Source organism: Orussus abietinus, unplaced genomic scaffold (assembly GCF_000612105.2).
Source record: "Orussus abietinus isolate OABI.00-Male unplaced genomic scaffold, Oabi_2.0 scaffold32, whole genome shotgun sequence".
In the NCBI taxonomy this organism is placed as follows: Eukaryota; Metazoa; Arthropoda; class Insecta; order Hymenoptera; family Orussidae; genus Orussus; species Orussus abietinus.
In genome coordinates, this window is record NW_019394330.1 from 339,985 (window position 1) to 360,478 (window position 20,494).

General features: G+C 39.8%; 3 protein-coding genes across 3 annotated transcripts; 1 reads left to right on the forward strand and 2 right to left on the reverse strand.

The window, feature by feature from the left end:
• The first annotated feature begins 126 nt into the window (after positions 1-126).
• On the forward strand, positions 127-5,576 carry LOC105703822 (putative inorganic phosphate cotransporter). Its single transcript, XM_012432511.2, has 9 exons — positions 127-348; positions 2,906-3,150; positions 3,408-3,641; positions 3,734-3,821; positions 3,924-4,156; positions 4,259-4,408; positions 4,619-4,751; positions 4,829-5,070; positions 5,228-5,576. The coding sequence occupies exons 1-9, from the start codon at positions 324-326 to the stop codon at positions 5,402-5,404; spliced, it is 1,527 nt and encodes a 508-aa protein (XP_012287934.1). The 5' UTR covers positions 127-323; the 3' UTR covers positions 5,405-5,576.
• On the reverse strand, positions 5,240-8,142 carry LOC105703952 (5-methylcytosine rRNA methyltransferase NSUN4). Its single transcript, XM_012432772.1, has 9 exons — positions 7,952-8,142; positions 7,642-7,824; positions 7,186-7,567; positions 6,890-7,072; positions 6,461-6,747; positions 6,251-6,375; positions 6,018-6,155; positions 5,780-5,924; positions 5,240-5,380 (listed from the first exon to the last, which is right to left on the reverse strand). The coding sequence occupies exons 1-8, from the start codon at positions 8,030-8,032 to the stop codon at positions 5,783-5,785; spliced, it is 1,521 nt and encodes a 506-aa protein (XP_012288195.1). The 5' UTR covers positions 8,033-8,142; the 3' UTR covers positions 5,240-5,380; positions 5,780-5,782.
• A 584-nt stretch (positions 8,143-8,726) lies between these two features.
• LOC105703956 (anaphase-promoting complex subunit 7) lies at positions 8,727-11,382 on the reverse strand. The gene is made up of 6 exons (XM_012432780.2): positions 11,113-11,382; positions 10,708-11,034; positions 10,154-10,563; positions 9,636-10,050; positions 9,248-9,522; positions 8,727-9,172 (listed from the first exon to the last, which is right to left on the reverse strand). The coding sequence occupies exons 1-6, from the start codon at positions 11,179-11,181 to the stop codon at positions 8,950-8,952; spliced, it is 1,719 nt and encodes a 572-aa protein (XP_012288203.1). The 5' UTR covers positions 11,182-11,382; the 3' UTR covers positions 8,727-8,949.
• Between the last annotated feature and the right edge of the window lie 9,112 nt (positions 11,383-20,494).

Genomic DNA, 20,494 nt, shown 5'->3' on the forward strand with positions numbered 1-20,494 from the left:
TACCTCTGGATATCACCCGATCCTTCTTGTCACCTCGGAGGACTCCTTTAGTCCTTCAGTACGCCGCGTGACGCGCGCAGATGCACGTGTCGCGATATAGATTCGCTTTTAAATACGGACAGACTTTTGTCCTCCCTATAGGTCTCACATTTTTCTTTCAAGTCGAAGGCAGTTGACTTACGAGACAGCGAAAGAGAGAACTTCTCTAGAGTACTTCAGATTTCTCTAGAGATTTCTTTCCAAGTGTGGGAAGTTGGGATTTGGGGTTTTGAGTTTGGAAGTTTCAAGTTTAAAGGGATCTCGAAGAAGAGACGAGAGACAACATGGCGGTGGATTGCGATGCTAATGGTAAGGATATGGGTTAGTGAATTATCCTTCGATTCGCTTGTTTAATTTCCTTTCTCGGTGATATTAAATTCAGATAGTGGTATTAATTGCAATGGGTTATTTTTTTTTTTGGAAATTAGCCTGATATCGGAAGTCTAACAGAAATGGTTACGGCGTCCTTTCTGTAGCACGTCTCTTTGACCTTTAGGTCTCCTCTACGGTAGATCGATCGTAAACCATGAAATAATTGAATCATCTCGGGTTGAGTTCTCGTCATCTTCCTTTCCCAACCTGGTTGGAGGTACTTATTTTCTTCTTTATAACTGAACCATAATAGGATTCCACGGAGCCCATTGGTACCTTGATTAATATCGACTACGTGCACTACATTACTTCATTTTCTCATAAATTGTATTCATAAACAAATCTCAGATGTTTTTTTCACATCCCTGCAATATACCTAGGAATTTCTCGCTCAATTGTATTTGGTTCGAAAATGTCCTAAATTTCTTGATAGCAAGTGATATTAACGCACCTCGTATCTATAAATGGTTACTCAGGCGATAAATTTATCTATCATCACCAATAAGGTAATAAAGTTATCATTTATCAGGCAATAGATTTTTATCGTGCTGCTAAGGTCATGATCTTCCTAATTGACCCCAAATTACTGTCGCTATAGTAGATCGTGTTTATTACTTCCTAATACAATCCTGGTATTGCATCAATCACAAACGTGATCATGAGTTATAAGACCGATAATTTCATCATATTGCAATTACCCATCTAAAACTTCACGTTGTTACAATTCTTAAACACGTTTATTACAATTCGGCATGCGCATGTCTCATTTACATAGTACATTATTTTCTTACGTATAATAATTCGGCAGAGAGTCGGCAACACGTGGGTAATGAGAGTACTCGTAGCGAAGCAACAAGTGGTGATGAAAGTGTACCTGTTGCAATCGATATTGGAAGCTTCATACTTTACGGTTCAAGACGACATTAAAACGTTTGAAAGTATGCCGAATCTTACGGAATATGTTTATTGTTCAAATATTAAAACGTGTTGAAATACCACTATATGCACTTGCTGCATGGAGTCGGGTTGAGACTTTTTGAGAGAACACGTGGACCCTGATCTCATTTCTGAAAATAATCTCTTCCCTGTTGGTAGGAGTACCATCGAAGTTATTTTTATCAGAGCCAGCCGAATACTTCGATTCAGATGATTGCGCTTTTCCAAATTAGTTTCTTCAAAAGAGAACGTCAATTATGCGTCAGTTGCTCCTAATTTACCGTAAATTATAGCAAGACTTGTTTAATCTCTTAAACCTGTATATGTTTTAAATTAACAATGTTCATCGATGATTGCATGATAACTGCTTTTTGGAGAAGACATTGAAAGTCACCCGATTAAAGGGCCGGATTAATATAAAAAATACATGCCAGATTTAAACGACTATTCAAGGATACTTTGCATGTATTTTTCCACGAAGAATCTTAAATCATATACTATGATTTATACATTATACAAATGTTTAAAATGTCCACTTTTTAACCGCACGCAAGTCTTTAAACGTTTTAAGATGAAAGTTTGTACGATAACTTCTCCCTACCCTATATATCATAAGAAAACTTGCAGTTCGATTTAAATAAACAATCTCTTCAGTCATAGAATATCATTGTTGGTTTGACAAATGATAATAGGATAGCATTGGAACGTTTCATTTATACTAGGTAGGTACAATGTAGGTAGGTCCGGTACAATGTACCGAAATGACTTAACGATGGACCAGAAGCGATTCCAAGATGCTCGTGCTGGCAAGCACGTACACCTTGAGTAAATTCACGAGTACCTCGAATGTAATGCCAGTGGACCACGTGCTTGCGGCGAAATGTCAAAGACCCGAAGATACCTCTCAGGTGGTGGTCGTGGATTCTGGCTCGTCGTCAATTTCGTGGAACCAATCATACAGCCTTAAGATCAGGTTCTTTAGCATGACCACTTCAAGTACCTTCGTTACTTTCAACGTTGCTATGACGAATTTCAGCTGTACTAAGGATTGGAGGGAGGGCCTGTAATCAAATTGCACCTGTCGGGATCATCTTCACTCAGGTCTCCCCTGCAAATTTGGTTGACTAACCGAGTTTAAAAAAACTTTTCGGTGTTTTCTGGGGAAGAACTGCGGAGTCTTTGCGAGGATTGTCGTGTTTTTAAATAGGATTTTGTGACTCGTCCCAAGATGGCATCCAGTTACTGAGGCTTATTCGAAATGTAGCCTGATCGATATTTCGTGTTCTTTCATTCCTGTGGCCACTCTTCTTTCGGTTCATTTGATATAGGTATATCTTCTGAAACTTGATTGGTCAATTGTCAGCTATTTGATAATATAAAAGCTTCCAGCAAATGAAGGTGCAATTGCATCGGGGTATCCCAGCCCTGATAATAAAGCTTCAATGCAGGCGAAACGTCGGCAAAAAATTAAATTCACCCACGGCTTCCACCCTGAAGCCAATTTGTACCCTATTTTGTGAGATTGTAAATATAGCTAGTAATATTTCTTGTTTTTTAGGTGGGCGAGCCAGTCGTACAGCTTTCCCGATTCGATATTTAATGGCCATTCTTGGTTCTATGGGGTTGGCTATTATCTATGGGTTCAAAGTTAACGTAAGCGTTGCCATTGTAGCAATGGTAAACCATACTGCGGTTAAATTGTCCAGCCAGTCTCAGTTGAGCCATGACAATTCATCCATTATGCCTACTGCTGATATATGTCGTCATGATGACGGCAATAACATCACAAAACTAGGGAACGAGGTAAATAATCAAAATATATAAAAAATATCTAAAAAGAAAAGAACTTTTTTTTTTTAAGAAGCGCCATTAAAGTGGCCTCTTTCATTCCCATGTATTCGAAGCGAGAAATGAATATCGCATTCATATAAAATATGAACGCGATGATTCATATGAAATATGAAAATATGATCCGCGGCCTTACTCTTCATACAGGTGATACATCTTTGCGTATGACTTCGCCGTTGTTAAAGGATTATATGTTTGTAATTGTATTATAGGACGGTCCCTTCGAATGGAACGAGCCTCTTCAGGGTCTCATCCTGTCTTCGTATTTTTGGGGATATTTAGTATCTCTGATGCCTGGAGGAAGAATGGCCGAGCTTCTTTCTGCAAAATGGGTGATGAACTTTTCGGTGCTTTTGAACGTCATTGCTTCGATATTATCACCGGTCGCAGCGCAATTGCACTATTCGCTCTTCATCGTCATGAGATTTATTCAGGGAATCGGCGGTGTAAGTTTAACAAGTGTTACAGAACCATTATACTTTCAATTGTAATACGCTATTACTTATAAATATAATGTTAAGCGTAATTTTATTTTCAGGGCGTGTCATTTCCTGCAATGCATGTAATGATCGCAAAATGGGCTCCACCAAATGAAAGGAGTATTCTTGTTTCTATTGTTTACGCAGGTATGACTTTGCAATTGAACGCACATTTTCCATCTAAAATATGTAAATAACAACTATTTAGTTATAACATAGAAGAAGTTATAATGATATGTCTCTGTTTAGGAACTGCACTAGGGACGGTCATCTCGATACTATTATCAGGGCTATTAGCTGCCAATTTAGGGTGGGCTTGGATTTTTTATATCGAAGGTCTTTTGTGTTTGATTTGGTGCGCTGGGTGGTGGCTGATGATAGAGGATTCCCCTGAGCAACAAAAAAGATTCATTACACAGCAGGAGAAAGATTACATTGCTAATGCATTAGGCCAATCAAAATCCAGTGGACACCATAAAGCGGTATTAGGATATTTTTTGTATAAAACGAATTATATTGAGTACATGAAAATGAATGTAGTATTGTAAAAAATTATGCTAAATGGTTTTTCTTTTTTTAAACAGAGACTACCAGTTCCCTGGAGGCGGGTGTTCACCTCTCCTCCGTTTCTGGCTATTTTGATCGCTCATTTTTGTAGCAACTTTGGCTGGTACATGCTGCTCATCGAATTGCCTACGTATATGAATCAAATTTTGAAATTTGATATGAGCTCGGTAAGTGGTTAAGAAGATTAGTTATTGTCAAAGTTTACTCTCGTTCAGGCCTAACATTTCACATTACACATCGCAAAACTTTCGATTGATTCTTCGAAAAAATGGATTGTTGGTGCCTAAAATTAAATCACAATCAATCCTGGAACACAATATAAGAGGGAAAATTCTTATTACTAACTAGAATGTTAATAATATTTAATTGTGATCTAGAATGCTGGGCTTTCTGCAACGCCTTTCTTATGTATGTGGATTGTTACAATGGGACTGAGCAAAATCCTCTCAATAATGCAAGACAAACAATGGATATCTGTTACCGTTTCAAGAAAAATTGGAACGTTGATTTGTAAGGGCATTGTTTTATCAATGTAATTTAGTATTGTGCTAGGTACATTTTCAAGTCACTAATGATGTTGCTTTCAGCCTCCGTGGTTCCGATGATTTGTCTCATAGGAGTCTCATATGCCGGTTGCAATCGTGTATTGGCAGTTGTATTAATGACGATCGGAGTAGCATGCATCGGTGGGATGTATTGTGGATTCTTGGCAAATCACATAGATATTGCGCCGAATTTTGCGGGAACCTTAGTCGCAATCACAAACAGTTTTGCGACTATACCTGGATTCCTTGTTCCTATTTTTGTGGGGAAATTAACCCACGGAAATGTACGTACTATAATGACATATTATCGTATTGATATACTATATTACTATTTTTTTTATTTACAATTAAGCAAGCAAATTGCAAGCTTACAGAAGGTATTACGTTTTAAGATACTGATAACGTAAAACTGCATAGTGTTTTTCCATTTTCTATTTACAGCAAACGGTCGAGGCGTGGAGAATCATATTTTTTGTAACGGTAGGTTTGTATTTGGTAGAGATTTTGGTGTACACAGTACTTGGTACAGGTGAGGAACAACCTTGGAACAATGTCGAGTCGTCCGACGAAGAATCACCTGAACAGGCGTTACCTCTGAAAAATGAAAATACAAAATGATATTCGTAGATTTTTTATATTACTCTTATTTTAAGTAAAATATAGATATTTTAATAGCAAGGAACAAGTATGTTTGTAAATGTATTTGTTGAAACCGGATGTTTATGATAGGGTTGTTAGCACGAACAGCTATACTGGACTTAAGTTAAAATTGTATGACATCTATGTATAACAAATGTAATGCAAAACATTATGAGCAGTATATTTGTTTTACTACCTTGCATAAATCTTTTGTATGAATATCTATGCTGCCAGTTCACGTATTTTATTTGTTAATATAATTATATAATTTTATATAAAAATAAATTAAAGTATAAAAGCACGTTATCAATGATTCCAATTTTTAAGCTTGTTAAAAATGTACATTGAACTAACTTTTCAGCGCAGCCTTATTATTTTAGCGAAGTACAATGGGCCCCAATTATTCGCTTGTGTCGGTATCACAGTGTGACCATACTTCCGTCCATAGCTTCCAAATTTGTAGAGACAAGAAAGTGGTTGTAGTGCCCGTGTCATATCCCTATAAACATATCATTTTCTTCTTTTACAATATATGGATTGAAGAAAGTTATAGAAAGGATACATTGTATAAAATTTATTTTCACGGATTTACCTGACCACCATAACGGAATTAGTTTCCTCCCAAGCTTTTTTCAACGCTAATTGAACCACACCATCGTTTTGTACAGGGCTCAATGAACAGGTGGAATATACTACAGTGCCACCGACAGGTACAATCTTCAATGCATTCCTGAATAAATTAAAACCATGTCATATTTAAATTCAAACAATAAATAGAATACAATGAAACAATCTTCAATCGTCAAGAAATATTAATGTACGTACACTAAAATTTCTGTCTGTAATTCAGGTATTCTTAATCTCTCTTTTATTCTGGTAGGCTTGAAAATATTATTCTCATCTGAGTGCAATATATGCCTATCTGTTGTGCACGGTACATCAACTAAAATCTGTAATTGAATACAAAGAAAGTTAAAAATATCAACGCGAAGCATCGTATTCATTAGATGTATGAAATCAGGATTTAAACAGCACCTTGTTAAAAACATCTTTATCGTCAATAAATCTGGCATCCTGTTCAGTGACAAATAGTCTATTGTCCCACTGACCCATGTCACTGATGTATTGATGTAGTACATTATTGATTCTTTTAACTCTGGAGGATTGAGAGTCATTAGCAACAATTACACGTGGCAGTAATGTTTGCAAAGAGGCTAAAAATTTTCCGCCTGGAGCTGCACACATATCTAATACATTATCACCCGGCTGCAAGTCTAAGGCAAGCACAGGTAATATAGAACCACCGTCAAGTAAATAGTAATCTGAAATGTTCGAATCATTCCGATAATTAGGTTGTGAAGTCCTTAAATAAACGTATTACTTGACTTAGAAAAGATAAAAAATAACTGGGGTTTTATCTGTTATATTTAAAAATAATTACATAACAATTAAGTTAATGATTACCCAAAACTCCAGTGGATCCTTTTTTAGGAGATTTAAATCTAACCGAACTATCTGGTTCATATGCATAAAGATGAAGATACTCTGGGATCTTCAATGTATACTCTTTCTCTTTATTTACAGAAAAATCAGCGCCTTCTTTATAATAATTATAATGAGTTGATTCTAATATCCAATCCTCCATGCCTGAAATGATAAAATTTATAGTATATTTATAAATAATTGATTCTTGCGATAAATATTTAAAAACAAATACATTCTTTAATTTAAACTAAAACAACTAATTGCAATTGACTAACCTTTAATTTTTGTGGTTGGCACAAACTCATAAAGACACGATGACGATATACCCATTCCAGGTTTAACGATACGAGTTTCATCAAATGCTGCTGTTTCTAAACCAGATTCAATCGAGGTCATCACCGGTTGACATGGTTCCTGCTCTTTATTTAAACCTTCCTCGTCAACGGTTGGATTTAATGTTTCCATGGTTGTTTCACAGTCAGTTGGATATATAGATTGAATTTCAGAAAGCTGCTTCTTGGAAATTGCTGCATCCATTTGTTTATCCAATTCATGAATTTGATTTAATAGTTTTTTTCTAGATGAACTTCTGTTGTCCTCATCCATTTGATTTTTATAGACATTATATAAAGACTTGACATTAATTGCACCAGATTCCTAAAATTCACAATCCAAATTATATATCTCCAAATTTCTTACTGAGTGAATACTTCAATTTTGTTTCAAAGTACCTCTAAGGATGAAAATACCCTTTCTGTATCACTAAAGTTATTAATTACAGCCATACACTTGTTGTGTTCACTTAATAAAGCAGCTCTTATACTCTCCCATGTTTTTCCATAAACAGATGCATAGAAATCATCAAAGTGCTCCAGTGCTTTATCTTTAGGTGTTTTTGCCTTCACTTTTACACTCTAAAACATGAACCAATGATACCATTTGGGACATTTCAGCAGATCAAGTAAGGTATCAACCTAACTCGTTCAATGTTATCAGCTTAATTTTTCTATCATTACAAATTAATCTCCTTGAAAAACTCACCCAGTGATTAGGTCCATTTTTATACCTGACTGGAAGCTTTGTTACGTTCGTTATTTTTATTTTATTGAATAGTGGCATCATTGTCTTGTCATTATTAAATATTAGATATTAAAGTCAAAGATTAACGCTAGATTTGGGCTTCCGACCTAACCCTACTTTAAGCTCGCTTCAGACGGCGCTTGTTTTCCTGCATTAGGGGTTTGGATACTTGGAGATGGAGAGATGATTACAGCGCCGCCATCCGTAGGCTAACATACTATTTAGCGAGCATCAATCTGGTCTTTTACGGAGACTTCTGAATTCTTTGCGTTGGTCACCAATAAAAAACTGGACACTATGTTTTAACTCCGAGGCAAAATTCAATAATAAACAGCAAACAAACAAACAAGTGCATTGCAGTCGATACAGTCGATTATAGTCCTCTGAAGACCCGTGTTTCTTTTTCTGTAATTTTATTGAACGGGTTCTAAAGGTGCAACAGACATTCTTTAGTACAGAGAAAAATGTTTTTGACAACACATGATTATGGAAATGCACTTATGATACATGTGATATGATTATCTCAAATATCCATAAAACTGAATCAGTCACGTATATCAAAAATGCAATTCTTTAATACTAATTATCTTGATTAAATGTAGGATTAGTTCAGTTTATACATACATATGTACATACAACTCTAGCTGAATACAAACAAGTTGTTATGAATAAAATGGAAATAACGTGTTTCATATCATGATTTATAGTGAGAAGTTAGCTTGGCATTGCATAGCTCTTATAATAAAAAGAACATATTTGCCATGACTTAGTCTTTAGAATATCACCAAGTGCTTACATTTGCTTATAAATTGAGACTCCAATTATGTAGCAATTTTTTCACAAAGTATCCAACGTGGAAAAGCTTTTAATAAAGCAGTTACCACGAAGGTATAGAATTGAACGCGATTTTCTAAGGTCATTTAAATTGCTATAAACATTACAACTTGTTACATGGTTTGTTATTGACTATTTGCTTCCAGATCCATATCCGACCAAACAGCTTCTGTTTCACTCTCCTCTGCAGCTTCGTCATTGTCTGTATCATGAAGACCATCCCTAACATCATATGTTGTATCGGCATGTTCGTCTCCGACAGTCATGTAATAGGTTGAATCAAATTTACTAGAAGTGCTATCTAATCTGTGCATTCCTTGTAACGCTCTTCTATTACTTGGATCTAAGCTGTAAAAAATGCAATGCAATTAATAATACATGTGGATAAATCTGACATTATTCTATGTAATAACGGTGGCTTACTTTAGAGCAATGGCATAATGATCTAATGCTTTCTCCTCATTGTGTACTCTAGCCCACAGGTCTCCCAGCATTTGATGTAGTTTACACGTGGGTTGTATATCGATTTGTCTTGTTAATAACTCAATGGCAGCTTCTAAGTTCATTTCTTGCTCATAAATTTCAGCTAGTAAATATACTGCAGCTAAATACGTTTCGTCCAGTGCCAAAGCTTTCTGTAATAAATTTTTTGCCTTTCCAACAGATACTGGATCTTTCATTAATACGGAAGCGTACAGCTACAACACAAGTAGTTATATTAATAAATATTACTTAGGTTTCAATATTTTTTTTGTATGCTAACGTACAATTCACATATTTTAACATATTAATAAATTTCAATCAAATTTACCGCAAGAGCCCGTTGAGTATGTCCGAGTTGTTTACAAGCACTGCTAGCAATATTTAAAGCCTCTCTTAGCCTATGCATTCCAATAAAGCAATCAACTAAGCCTTTATGTGGTTCAAAACGATGGGGCTTCAGTTGCATTGCTTGCCTAAAGTGGTTTAATGCATCCTGATATTTTTTTTGTTCAATCAAAATATTTCCGCGGAGAATTATTGCTTCCACGTTGTTTGGACTCAAATTAATTGCTTGTATGACTAATGTGTTAGCCCTACTAAATTTCCGTGTCGCATACAAGGCATAAGCCATAACTAAATAACCCTCCGCTGTACAATCCCCCGTAGCAGTAACAGCTGGGATTAATTTTTCTAATTCCTTTATATGATGCATTTTGTGTAAAACAGCAGCATATATGTCCAAACTAGAAGAAAAAGATAATAAGATTCGGTTCATATGCCGAATTAAAAAACCTGTAACTTGAGCTAAGATATAATAAAATCTCAGAAATCATATATCACACTTACCCTTTCACCGAGTCAGGCTCTATCGCCCTGGCTCTCCGAAGACATAACAATGCATTTTTGGCATCTCCAGCATAGTAATAACATTCTCCCATAGTTACTAAGAGCCCAAAATTGTCTCTTAAGAAATTAACATTGTCCAATGATCTTAATGTCGTAACAGCATGATTATATTCTCTATTATGGATGTGTGCATGAGCTTTAATCCAGGTATTTAACCAATCTAAATTTGGCAAATTTGAAGCACATCCTACAACTAAAGAATTAACTTCGACCCCTTTAACACCAAGGGATAATAATCCTTCTGCAGCCTCCAAAGCGAGAGGACATTCTCGCAGTACTTCTTTATATGTTGTTATTGCCGATCTCTCCATTCCTTGATCTTGAAACATCTTAGCAAGTGCCATGTTTATCTAAAAAAAATACAAACTTTAATTAAGTAATTTAAATTTGTTATTTCAACATACATATAACATAGTACCTGAATATTAAATTAATTTAAAAATATGTGGTACGTTAATTAAATTAAATGTAAAAGTATAATATTTCTTGTTTACCTTAGCAGTTCTTTGTTTACCCGGTATGCTCTGTAATACCTGAAGGGCTTCTCTTGGGTTTTTAAGTTTTACCAAACAATTATGAATTTGATATTTAATATCTATATCAGATAATACATCTTTCTGTCCATCTTGTGGGGTTTTTGCCGCTTCCTTTGACTTTAGTAGGCATTTACGAAATTGTAATGATTTTTTATACAACGATTCAGCTTTTCGGTATTTTCCCAAATGGAAATGGGAATCAGCGCAATGTACATAGACAAGGAATTTGGCATGCGCTGGCAGTAAATCACCATTATGATCACTGACAGATAAAATTAAATTTGCCTGTAAGTAGTCACATCATAAATTTGTATGCAAACAAAACTATTCTGTTAAAAGTTATCAAAAACAGGTCCTACTTACTAAAGAAATAACATTTGAATACAATGATTGATCGTACAAAAGCTTAATTTGATCGTGTAATGCAGACATTTTTGTTTCAATTGTATATAGAATTAAAAATAATTCAGATCACGAGAACTCAGACAGTGAATTATATTAAATTAAATTACACTTTTGAAGCTACGCGATAATAACGATGCGCACAGCTTAGTTGTCACACTGACGTATGACATGCATATATCGCAGTCCTCTCGATCATATATGATTATTTATACATTAAATATTGGTACCGAACACACGACAGAGGTTAAAAAAAATTTGAAGGCATCATCCTTAGACCATATATATCCAGAGATGAGTCGGGAGATTGCTCATGGGCAGGATCGCTGATCACGTCCTGTGCTGCCTCCCAGTGGAGGATGCCAAATTGATCTCTCGAGCAAGTGGCTGCGTTTTTAGACAATTTTAAACAGTTTTAGACGGTTGTAATCGATTTTAAACGATTTTAGACCTCTGTCTACCTCTTCCTGCGTCTTCCTACGTCGATTGCCACCTGGTATTACCATCACGAGTCTTCTCTTACCTTCTAGTGCGACCTGGCGTCGATAAGCGTAGGTAAGCTACCACCGTTAACTGCCACGTGGTATTACCATCACGTGTGTATGAGTTGCCAACGGCGACTGATAGATGGTGCCACCATCAGAAATAGTGGCGCCGTCACTGGGGGCTGACAGACTTTACGGTACATTATTTTATTTCGTGTTGCAGTGCTGGTATGTACAAACTTTTAAAGTATAATTAATAGTATAATTACTTTACGAGTACTTTAAATATTCATCGAATGATTACTCGAGTTTTGCGAACCGAGGGTTAGTAATACTTAATATCTAAGTCCATCTAAACCAATTAAAGATAATTAGTGTATATATTAAACGTCAGGGTAACTTTGATCACGGTACTGGACGGTTCGCTTTGCGTAAAGGACTTGACCCAGTTCCCCTGGTCTTCTTTCTCATCACTTAACTTTTTTCTTTGATTTTTACTCGCTTTCCTCCCCTCTCCGCTCTCTTTTCTGGCCTCTTGCAAACTTCTACCCCCCAGCACTCGCGCACTCAAACTTTTCAGCGCCACTGATGGATCCTTATGCTAATACCGGGAATACTAATCGCGGATTATAATTGTTAATTCGTTAAATGATCCGGAGTCACTACTGCCAAGCTTCTTCTCACTGTTCATTCCTCTCGCGAAATCCCCCGCGTTCCATTATCGTCGACCATAAAGTTCGTCCGCGAGTTCCCCGCAAATCCCAAAATCCTCGGAGAGCTGTCGTCTCCTTCTTCTCTTTCTTTCCTTCCTACCCTGCCTTTTTCGTTCGATGATATTGCCGATTCGGTTCCTCCTACAGACCAGGAACGAATGCGAAAACTGCCAATTACTTCTGTTCTTAGTTCTTTTATTTTTTTCTTCCTAATAGTCATCTAAAGCATGAAATGTTCCGCAAGTTGTTTTTTACATGATGCTGATTCAGTTTACAGAAAATAAGATTTTAACAAATTATTGCGAGGGGGATAAAGATTTTTGAGTCCGTTGCTCCGTTTTGGTGGAAACGGTCTCGGGACGGGGTAAGTTGTCCCCTGCAACCATGAGAGCAGTCGAGGGCGGCTGTTTTCTTCGGGAAAACGACGAGGCGAGGATTACGGACAAATCGTAAGGTGTCCAGACACGAGATCTTGGAACAGGACGACTTCCCAGTGATGGATGAGGGGCCGCAGACTTTGCTGACAGCGCAATACTGGACCGGGAAGGTAGACGTGGACGCAACACGTGCAATGCGGAACGTACGCTCTGCCATATTATGAGGAAGACCTAAGAAAAGGGAGTAACGCTCGGAAAAGGGTGGGCCATTACTTCGAGGGACATTTTATTGGCCTCACTCGGGAAAATGATCTTGAAGACAGAAAATGTGGATATTATATTAAAGGGCTCGGGAAATGTACTAATGTACTAAATGAACTATTCATACTTATCGTCAGAAATGATGTTCTTATTATTTCCCGGTCTTGTACTCGGTGACGTCACGTACACATTAATGAAACAGGAGTGAAAAATATTAAGATCGATTAACATGAAAATTATATGCATATTTATATTATTAATGAAGTAGAAACATTAAGATCGAGTAATATTAAGCAAGTGTTTTTTTCTGGGGAATTTCGGAGTTTCCTAGAATCGCAGTTTCAGCAATTTCAGAGCGAAGAACACCCTCGAAATCTGCCGCCCTAGGAATCACCCGTCAATCGGCGCGCCCCGCTTGTTTATTTTCAATTCACGACGTCGAATGCAAATCGATCGAAGTTTGCCTTGCAATTTTAAACTCGCGACTCTCCGGTACACGCGGCGCCCGCGTTTCCAGCGCTCACCTTTATTATTTACTTCCCAAAAGCTGTACGCAAGGAAGGCGCGAAAACACCCGGCAGATTTTCTGGTGTCTTAAACATTGCCGAAGCGTTGAAATCGGTTTTCTCCAAGGAATCAAAGAGAGTCTTCTTTTCTTCACACCGAACATTCTTCAGTGAAATGTTCAGCAACACCGTCATGGTCTGGATGCCTTGAACATCTTTCCCGTTTATGGAGCGGAAAATCTTCAAAGCCTCGACTTTCTCGCTTTGCGCTCGGTGGCATACTCTAAATGTCATTTTCTTCACCGTTCATGCACGATGTTGCCGATGATAGATATGACAATTGTACAACAATTTAGAACACTCTGGTAATCGATAGACTCGCATTTGAAAGGGATAAAGGCAAAAAAAAGTGTCTTATGCGCTTCTATGCTAAAACGAAGGTAATACGAGGTCTCGGAGAGGAAGATTAGTTGACGTTAAAATCACTGATAGCGCGGAGTGGCACTCTGCAGTCAAAAAAACCACAAATTCAGGAGATTTCTGGAGGTTCACATAGATTACTTTGTCATTATTGTTGGCAACGTAGGTATTTAGAAAAATCTTTTTCACCAACGTCGATCAAGTTTCTCGACGTGTTTCACTTCACCTTAAGGGCCGAGGGCCACGCACCATTAACGATTAAAATTTCCCGTAGAAGATTTCGAGAGGCCACCCCCGGGCAATTTTAATTTCCAAACGAAGAGCCCTCCCGGATGGTATCACGGTAACGAGAAGGGAAGTTCGCCCAGTACAGGAAGTAACCTCGTAAAAAGTTTCGCCCTGTTGGGAAACGCCGAATCTGCGAGAGCGGCTTTCAATAACGTCTTTTAGGCAAGGGGGGCGGACTTTGAGGCGCCACAGGGGGTGGCACGTCGCGGGGGTGGAAGGCTTCGCTTTGTCGCGCGCCAGGCTCACATGTCGAACTTATGAAAATTAATAAGAAAAATTGGCCATAAATTCGCCTCCGCGAGTCCCCGGTTGCGCGCGGCTCGGCTTGGCAATAAAATTAGAATTATGTCGCCCCCGCCCGTCGCGGGCGCGCGCCTGCGACCACCCTCTCCTCGCAGGAGTGCCGGGGGACGCCGGAAGAGGCATTTGTTAGTCTGCGGAATGTGTCCTCGTCTTAACGTATGAGTTACCCAAGATTACATCCATGTCTTACACGGCGAGGCATCCGCCTCCGGCTCCGCGCCCCATTCGCAAACCCCACGGTTATTAAATTCTGCACCCGAAGAGGGTGACTTATCAGCCCACGAAGAATAAGGTGCCGAACGACTATCGACCGGGACCCCGATCGACCATCCATTCGATAAGGTTCTCCGCCTAATCGCCGCATTCGCCCCCACAAAGACTCCGAAGGCAACCCCGTCCCACCCAAGGGGAATATGGCAAGCGCCAGACGAGAAATTGTTTAAACGATAGGAACGCGTTTAACTAGCTTTGCCAGCGATTTTCGTCGGGTCTCGGAAAGCCTCGATCGCGCGTTCACCGGGTCGCAATTTCGCGCCGGGGATTATTTCACGGTGGAGGAAACGAGAGGTGAAGCGAGCCCGTGGCGGCAATCCCGGATGGGGTTGCAATTATTAATAGAGGAGGAGAGCAAGGAGTCCGTCCCCGAGGCGTGCCGAGACGATCGTGTCTCCCGCTTCAAGAACCACCGTCATCGGGGTAAGCTCCTTAACCACCCCTAACCATCCCTACCACCCATCCACCCACGCACCCCTCGCTCGTCCTCCCTCGAACAGCCTGCCGTTATTTCCACTTTCCACCGGCGAGCCCACTTTAACCGACTAAGCGAATCGCTCTTTCTATTATTTTTTTTTTTTTCTTCAAGGTATCGGGCTCGCCCTCGGACTATGAATCTCTTCATACAAAAGGAACAATTCATTATAAGGTTATTGGAAAGTGCAGAGACATGAAATATGAATTTAGATTTTAGATAGTTTTTAGATAAATTCGTGTCGATAATAGTTCTTCGACTCGTATTACAGTTTCCCTTTCGCAAAACTTCAAGCATCGTTTCGTTGAAAGATTTAACGTCTTTAAAGGCATTCCTAAACTTCGTTATTTATCCCTTTATTCCACGGATGTTTATCGCATATTTTCAAAGTTAATACGTAAATGATATTTAGAAGGAAATGCGGTCACACTCTGGTGAGTAGTTGAACTTGTAGGGTTATTGTAAATGTTTAATAACGCTAGAGAATTTTTAGACGTACCGTGATAAGTCATGTCGCAATTGTTTTATTACAGGAGTATCTCTTAGGGTCTCCGGTCGGTCGCGTTATGCAACGAAGAGTTAACATATGCCATTGTTCGCAATGTTCCATGTCTCGTAAAGCGATTGATTACCCTGCCACTGATAGAATCCGTAGCAAACTCGACCTACTTCGGAGTCGTTATTATTTTTCCATTATCCGTTATGTACGTCTGGCACGAACGAGGGTGCCGATAGTTTGAATTTAGCAATTACCGACGACTGTCTGATTACTTCTGCACCGTGATTATCGATGGAGGGACGAATCGAGTCCTATTTGGAGATTCTACTCCCGTCAAGTATGGCCTGAATTGCTAACGATGAACACACAATATACACCCGTGCTTTCGACTTAAGGCGGTCATACCGTGCGGTAGGTCCAAAAAATTGAAAAATATTATATTTAATAAATTGCTTCTACAATATGTCTAGAATACGTAGAATAAAGGATTTATCAATATTCGAAGTCGGTGGGTGTTAACATTAGGATGGGTTAATATTTGCACTTTTTTTGGCGGTAAAGGTTATAGAATTACTGCAAGGATATTAACATGGAGGAGTCATACATGTTCTTTCTTAGGTAAGGACTGCATGATTTTAGAAGAATTTTCGTTATTCGATGATGTGCCATTGAATTGCCTGTAAAATGTTTCCTGGAAAAAATACTCTGCCTGCGTATCTGAAAAATTAAAATACGGTGCATGAAGAGAATTTAAGAGAAAACGTCCACGGCAATGAGTTAAGGGATTGTGGAGCATGCTGTATTCTGACTTAATTCGGCTTTCTGACGAAATTTCAGAGCCGTGGTAAACAAGATAATGCGCATTCAAGTATTGCGTTGCTTTGGAATAATAAGTGTATGGTTCTTCCCTACTCATAGAACCGGCAGTCTACTCATGGAAGTACATATTTTTTAGCGAACAACCTTTTCTCGGTTTTAACCCCTTCCTTCAATTTAATTAGGAAGCGGTACTTTTTCTGCAACGGCGATCCCCACGTACTTCATGCTTTTTGCATTATTTTCTGCGCTTCGTACGCTTCTTGCATTAATTCCGGAGGTCCTCGAGTATTTTACTGCGGGAAATAATGTATCGATTTTCCACGAGAAAAAGGGATTATCCCCGTGCGAGCGTTATTATTTTAAATTTATCACGGAGTCAAGTATTGTCATAATCCGATATAATCCCATTTCCATGATAACGAGAACATATTACACCTATTAATAAATACATAAAAACTCCCTTAATAGTTAAACAATGGTATAAAGTGCACAAACCTAACGTCGGCGATCTAGGTATTTAGAAAAACGTCTTCTACCGACGTCGATCAAGTTCCTCGACGCGTTTCACTTCACCTTAGACTCATAGATATTAATCCAAAGGAATTAACTCTGTACTCGAGGCGAAAGGGCGCACGTCATCAGCTCGCTGTAGGCCGGCTTAAGGGTTAAACAGATTTTTAATGAAATTCCCCGGCCGAAAAAATATTCCCGGAGGTAAGGGCGGCACGGAGAGAGGAGCCAGGTCTGGAATAATAAACGCGGCGTTCATCCAGGGATCCCCGGACATAAAAATGCATACTTCCGCGGCGGATCGGCCGGTCTTCATTCCTCCCTATACCCGCAGGGTGGCATCGTACCTCCCCTCAGCCCTCAAAATCCCACTTAATTACCCGTCGTGCCGCGCTTTAAGGCGACACGCAAACACTTCGTCGCAGCATCCGCGCTGGACCGGGAGCGTTAACGAGAGGCTTACGCGAAGACGGCGCAGCCGCTTCCCTCTAATAACGAATTCGTTTGCGAAGAACGCCGGTGCATATAATGATTATTCAAATTGTCAAAAGGGGTGAGAGAGATAGGCGAGATGGAGAAGGAAGGGTGCGGGGAAAAGGGGCTCCGAGCCCGCCGATCTGCGGTGTGTGATCCGGACCATTAGGCAAAGCTTCCATCTCTCGACCTCTTCCCTCGAACTACCCTCCGCACCGCTTCCTGCCACTCCGGGGACCCTCTCCCTGCGGAAGAGAGACAATGAAAGAAAAAGAACCGGCCTCGCGCTCTTTCTCTCTCCCTCTCCCTCCGTTCGCCCCTTTCTATCCCCGGGAAGGGTGGTTTATGTTTGCGGGGGTGCTTTTCGCATGAAGGCCCAGGCTTCGAGCCTGCTAAGCTTCTCGCTCCGATCTACGTCACGTGCGTTTCAAGGATTCAACCCCGTTCCGAGAGGAGCCTTCTTCTTTCCCGGGGACGCCTAAACTTCCCCCGGGTTTCCGTGATTCGGTCCCCATTAGCCCTCTCTAGTCTGCTTCGGAACTTTGGGAGACCCGCGAAGACTGGGCTGCCACTTTTTCATTTTTTTTTTCTTTTTAATCTGCGATGATGCGCCCAGGCGGCAGATATTTCGGGCGGGTGCTGGTGCGCCGGGGATTTAAGTGCTTGTTATTATATTATTGATTTATAATAGCCCGCGTAACGAGCGATTCATTGTTAATTTTGAAGTCCAAGCGCAAATTTACCGTTTTGGATTTACGTCACGTGCGCAGTTATTGGATGTTTTATCGCATCCTCGCGGCAATTCGAATCCGAAAGCGGCGTTTAGCGAGTGATAGCGGAGTATCCACTTTTACGAGGAACGACGTCCACTCCCTGGGTTATTCACTTGACATTTTTTTTTCCCTTCAAATTCATCTTTCGATATATATATAAAAAAAAAAAAAGAAAAAATAGTCCGTGAAAGAGGAACGGAGGATCTTTACTCTTCTAAAAATCTTAAAATCTTTGAATAATATTCCTATCACGTTTCAATTAATTTCCTTCTTTGACGTTGATTTGCTTCTCACCGAAGGATCTACATCGTTCGATGCTAAATCGCGTTCACGGTTTTGTGAAGAGTAAAGTGAACGTGGTGGACGAAAGTGTCATTTTCACCTGTCTGTGGCATTTAGGCTGGTAAAGGGTGAATCCGGTGCTTCGTGGCAGAACTTTCGAAAGATGGCGTGATTCGGGGGCATAATCCGCGGGCTGGAAGGTGGCAGTACCTGTGTAATAGTGGGTAAGATAATGGCACGGCCCGAAGGGGTGCCGTCAGGTAACACGGCCCTATCAAACATTGATTAGGACTTTAAAGCACCTGTAATCAGACGGCGCACCATACGGCGGCAAGGCCTGTACCTTCATCAGGAAAATTGCGAAAATTGTGAAATTATTGCTCGCGGGTTATGGCGTCGGATCGAAAGACTCGATTAAACGAATTTGCCGGTGGAGGGACATCTACACGGCCAGTCGATGTCCCCTAGGGTTGCTTTCCCATATTCCCTTGAAAGGTCGATAATTATTTGCTGATCGACCGAATCGTTCGATCTGCACTTTCCGCCGTAGCGATAGTGACCGACAATGGTTTCAATTATATTTCTCGATTAATTATTCATGAGGCTGGGAATGTGTCGAACGGCTTTATCGGACGTTTGTTAAATTGCGCTTTCCAGATAAGTGGAAATCGCGTGTATGGTAATGCGACTCCGGATCTACGATTACTTTCCCGTGATTGCTCTTTAATGCCTCGTGCTGATATCAGAGGCTACGAGGGATAAGAAGAAAACTTTTCATTTCCGTTTAATGCACTTGCGCGAAATCAGAAGTCGGAGAATATGGATTTACACATTTTAAAGACTAATATTTCGTTAACTGCGGTACAACAGATGTGATACAAATTACCGAAAGAAAATCATATTTCATTTTACTAGAATTGTGTATCCAAACAATTCTTCAGAATTCGAACGTTGATTGTGCCGCTCTAACGTTATAATTCTGCATGCAATTTATAATTTGTATTCTTATGACAAAGGATGCAAATACAAACAGCACCTTTTCATAGCGATCGTAGTTCACCGTGGAACGATATTTAATATTTGTATCAATTCTGTAGAACATGTTTTTTCGTCCCTCGGCTAATATATTTCAATTGATGAGGTAATAATTGTTTAAAAGACACTTCAAAGGTACTCCGTCCCTTTTTCGTCGAAACGCGAGTCTTTGGCCTCGAACTTTAAATTACAAAGAGGCATCCAGCAAAGTATTGACAACGCTCCGTCTCTTTCGCAGGACCGTCGGTAACTCATCGGCGAACATACGAAGGGGCACCAATTTGTCCGCGTCGCTGTATAAAACTTTGGCGGATAATTAAGTAAATTAATTAAGACCGACCTAGAGGCGTATCGATGCACCCCGCCGCTCCTAGGAAGATTGTGAGAAGTTACACGAGCGAGGCTGTACTTTGGCGATAAGTTCGCTGATAAAGCGGAAACTTTCCCGTAGCGAGAAAATCACGTGACATTATCAATCACCCCCCTCTTGTAACTCCAATGTGGCCGCAGACGCAGCGCTGCTGCAACGCCAGCGCAGTACCAAAGGTTGTCAGACTTTTGCCCGGTTAATTAGTTCAATTTCCACCTGGCTCGCATCAAACAAAACTCGGCTCGATAAATCGCGAGCGCTTCCGGAACTTCGGCCGAAAGTTCGGCTCTCGAAAGCAAAGTTATCACCCGCGAGATACCCTTCCTCTCTTGGAGATCCGACCGAAAGGGTTGGAAAGGAGGGCAGTTTATGTCCTTAGCAAATGCGCACCTTTTCACGGCGCCATCTCGCAATTTCAATTTTTAAAGCGCTTTCGAAATCCCTTGGGATATATTTGAAACATACGCGAAGCAATTCTCG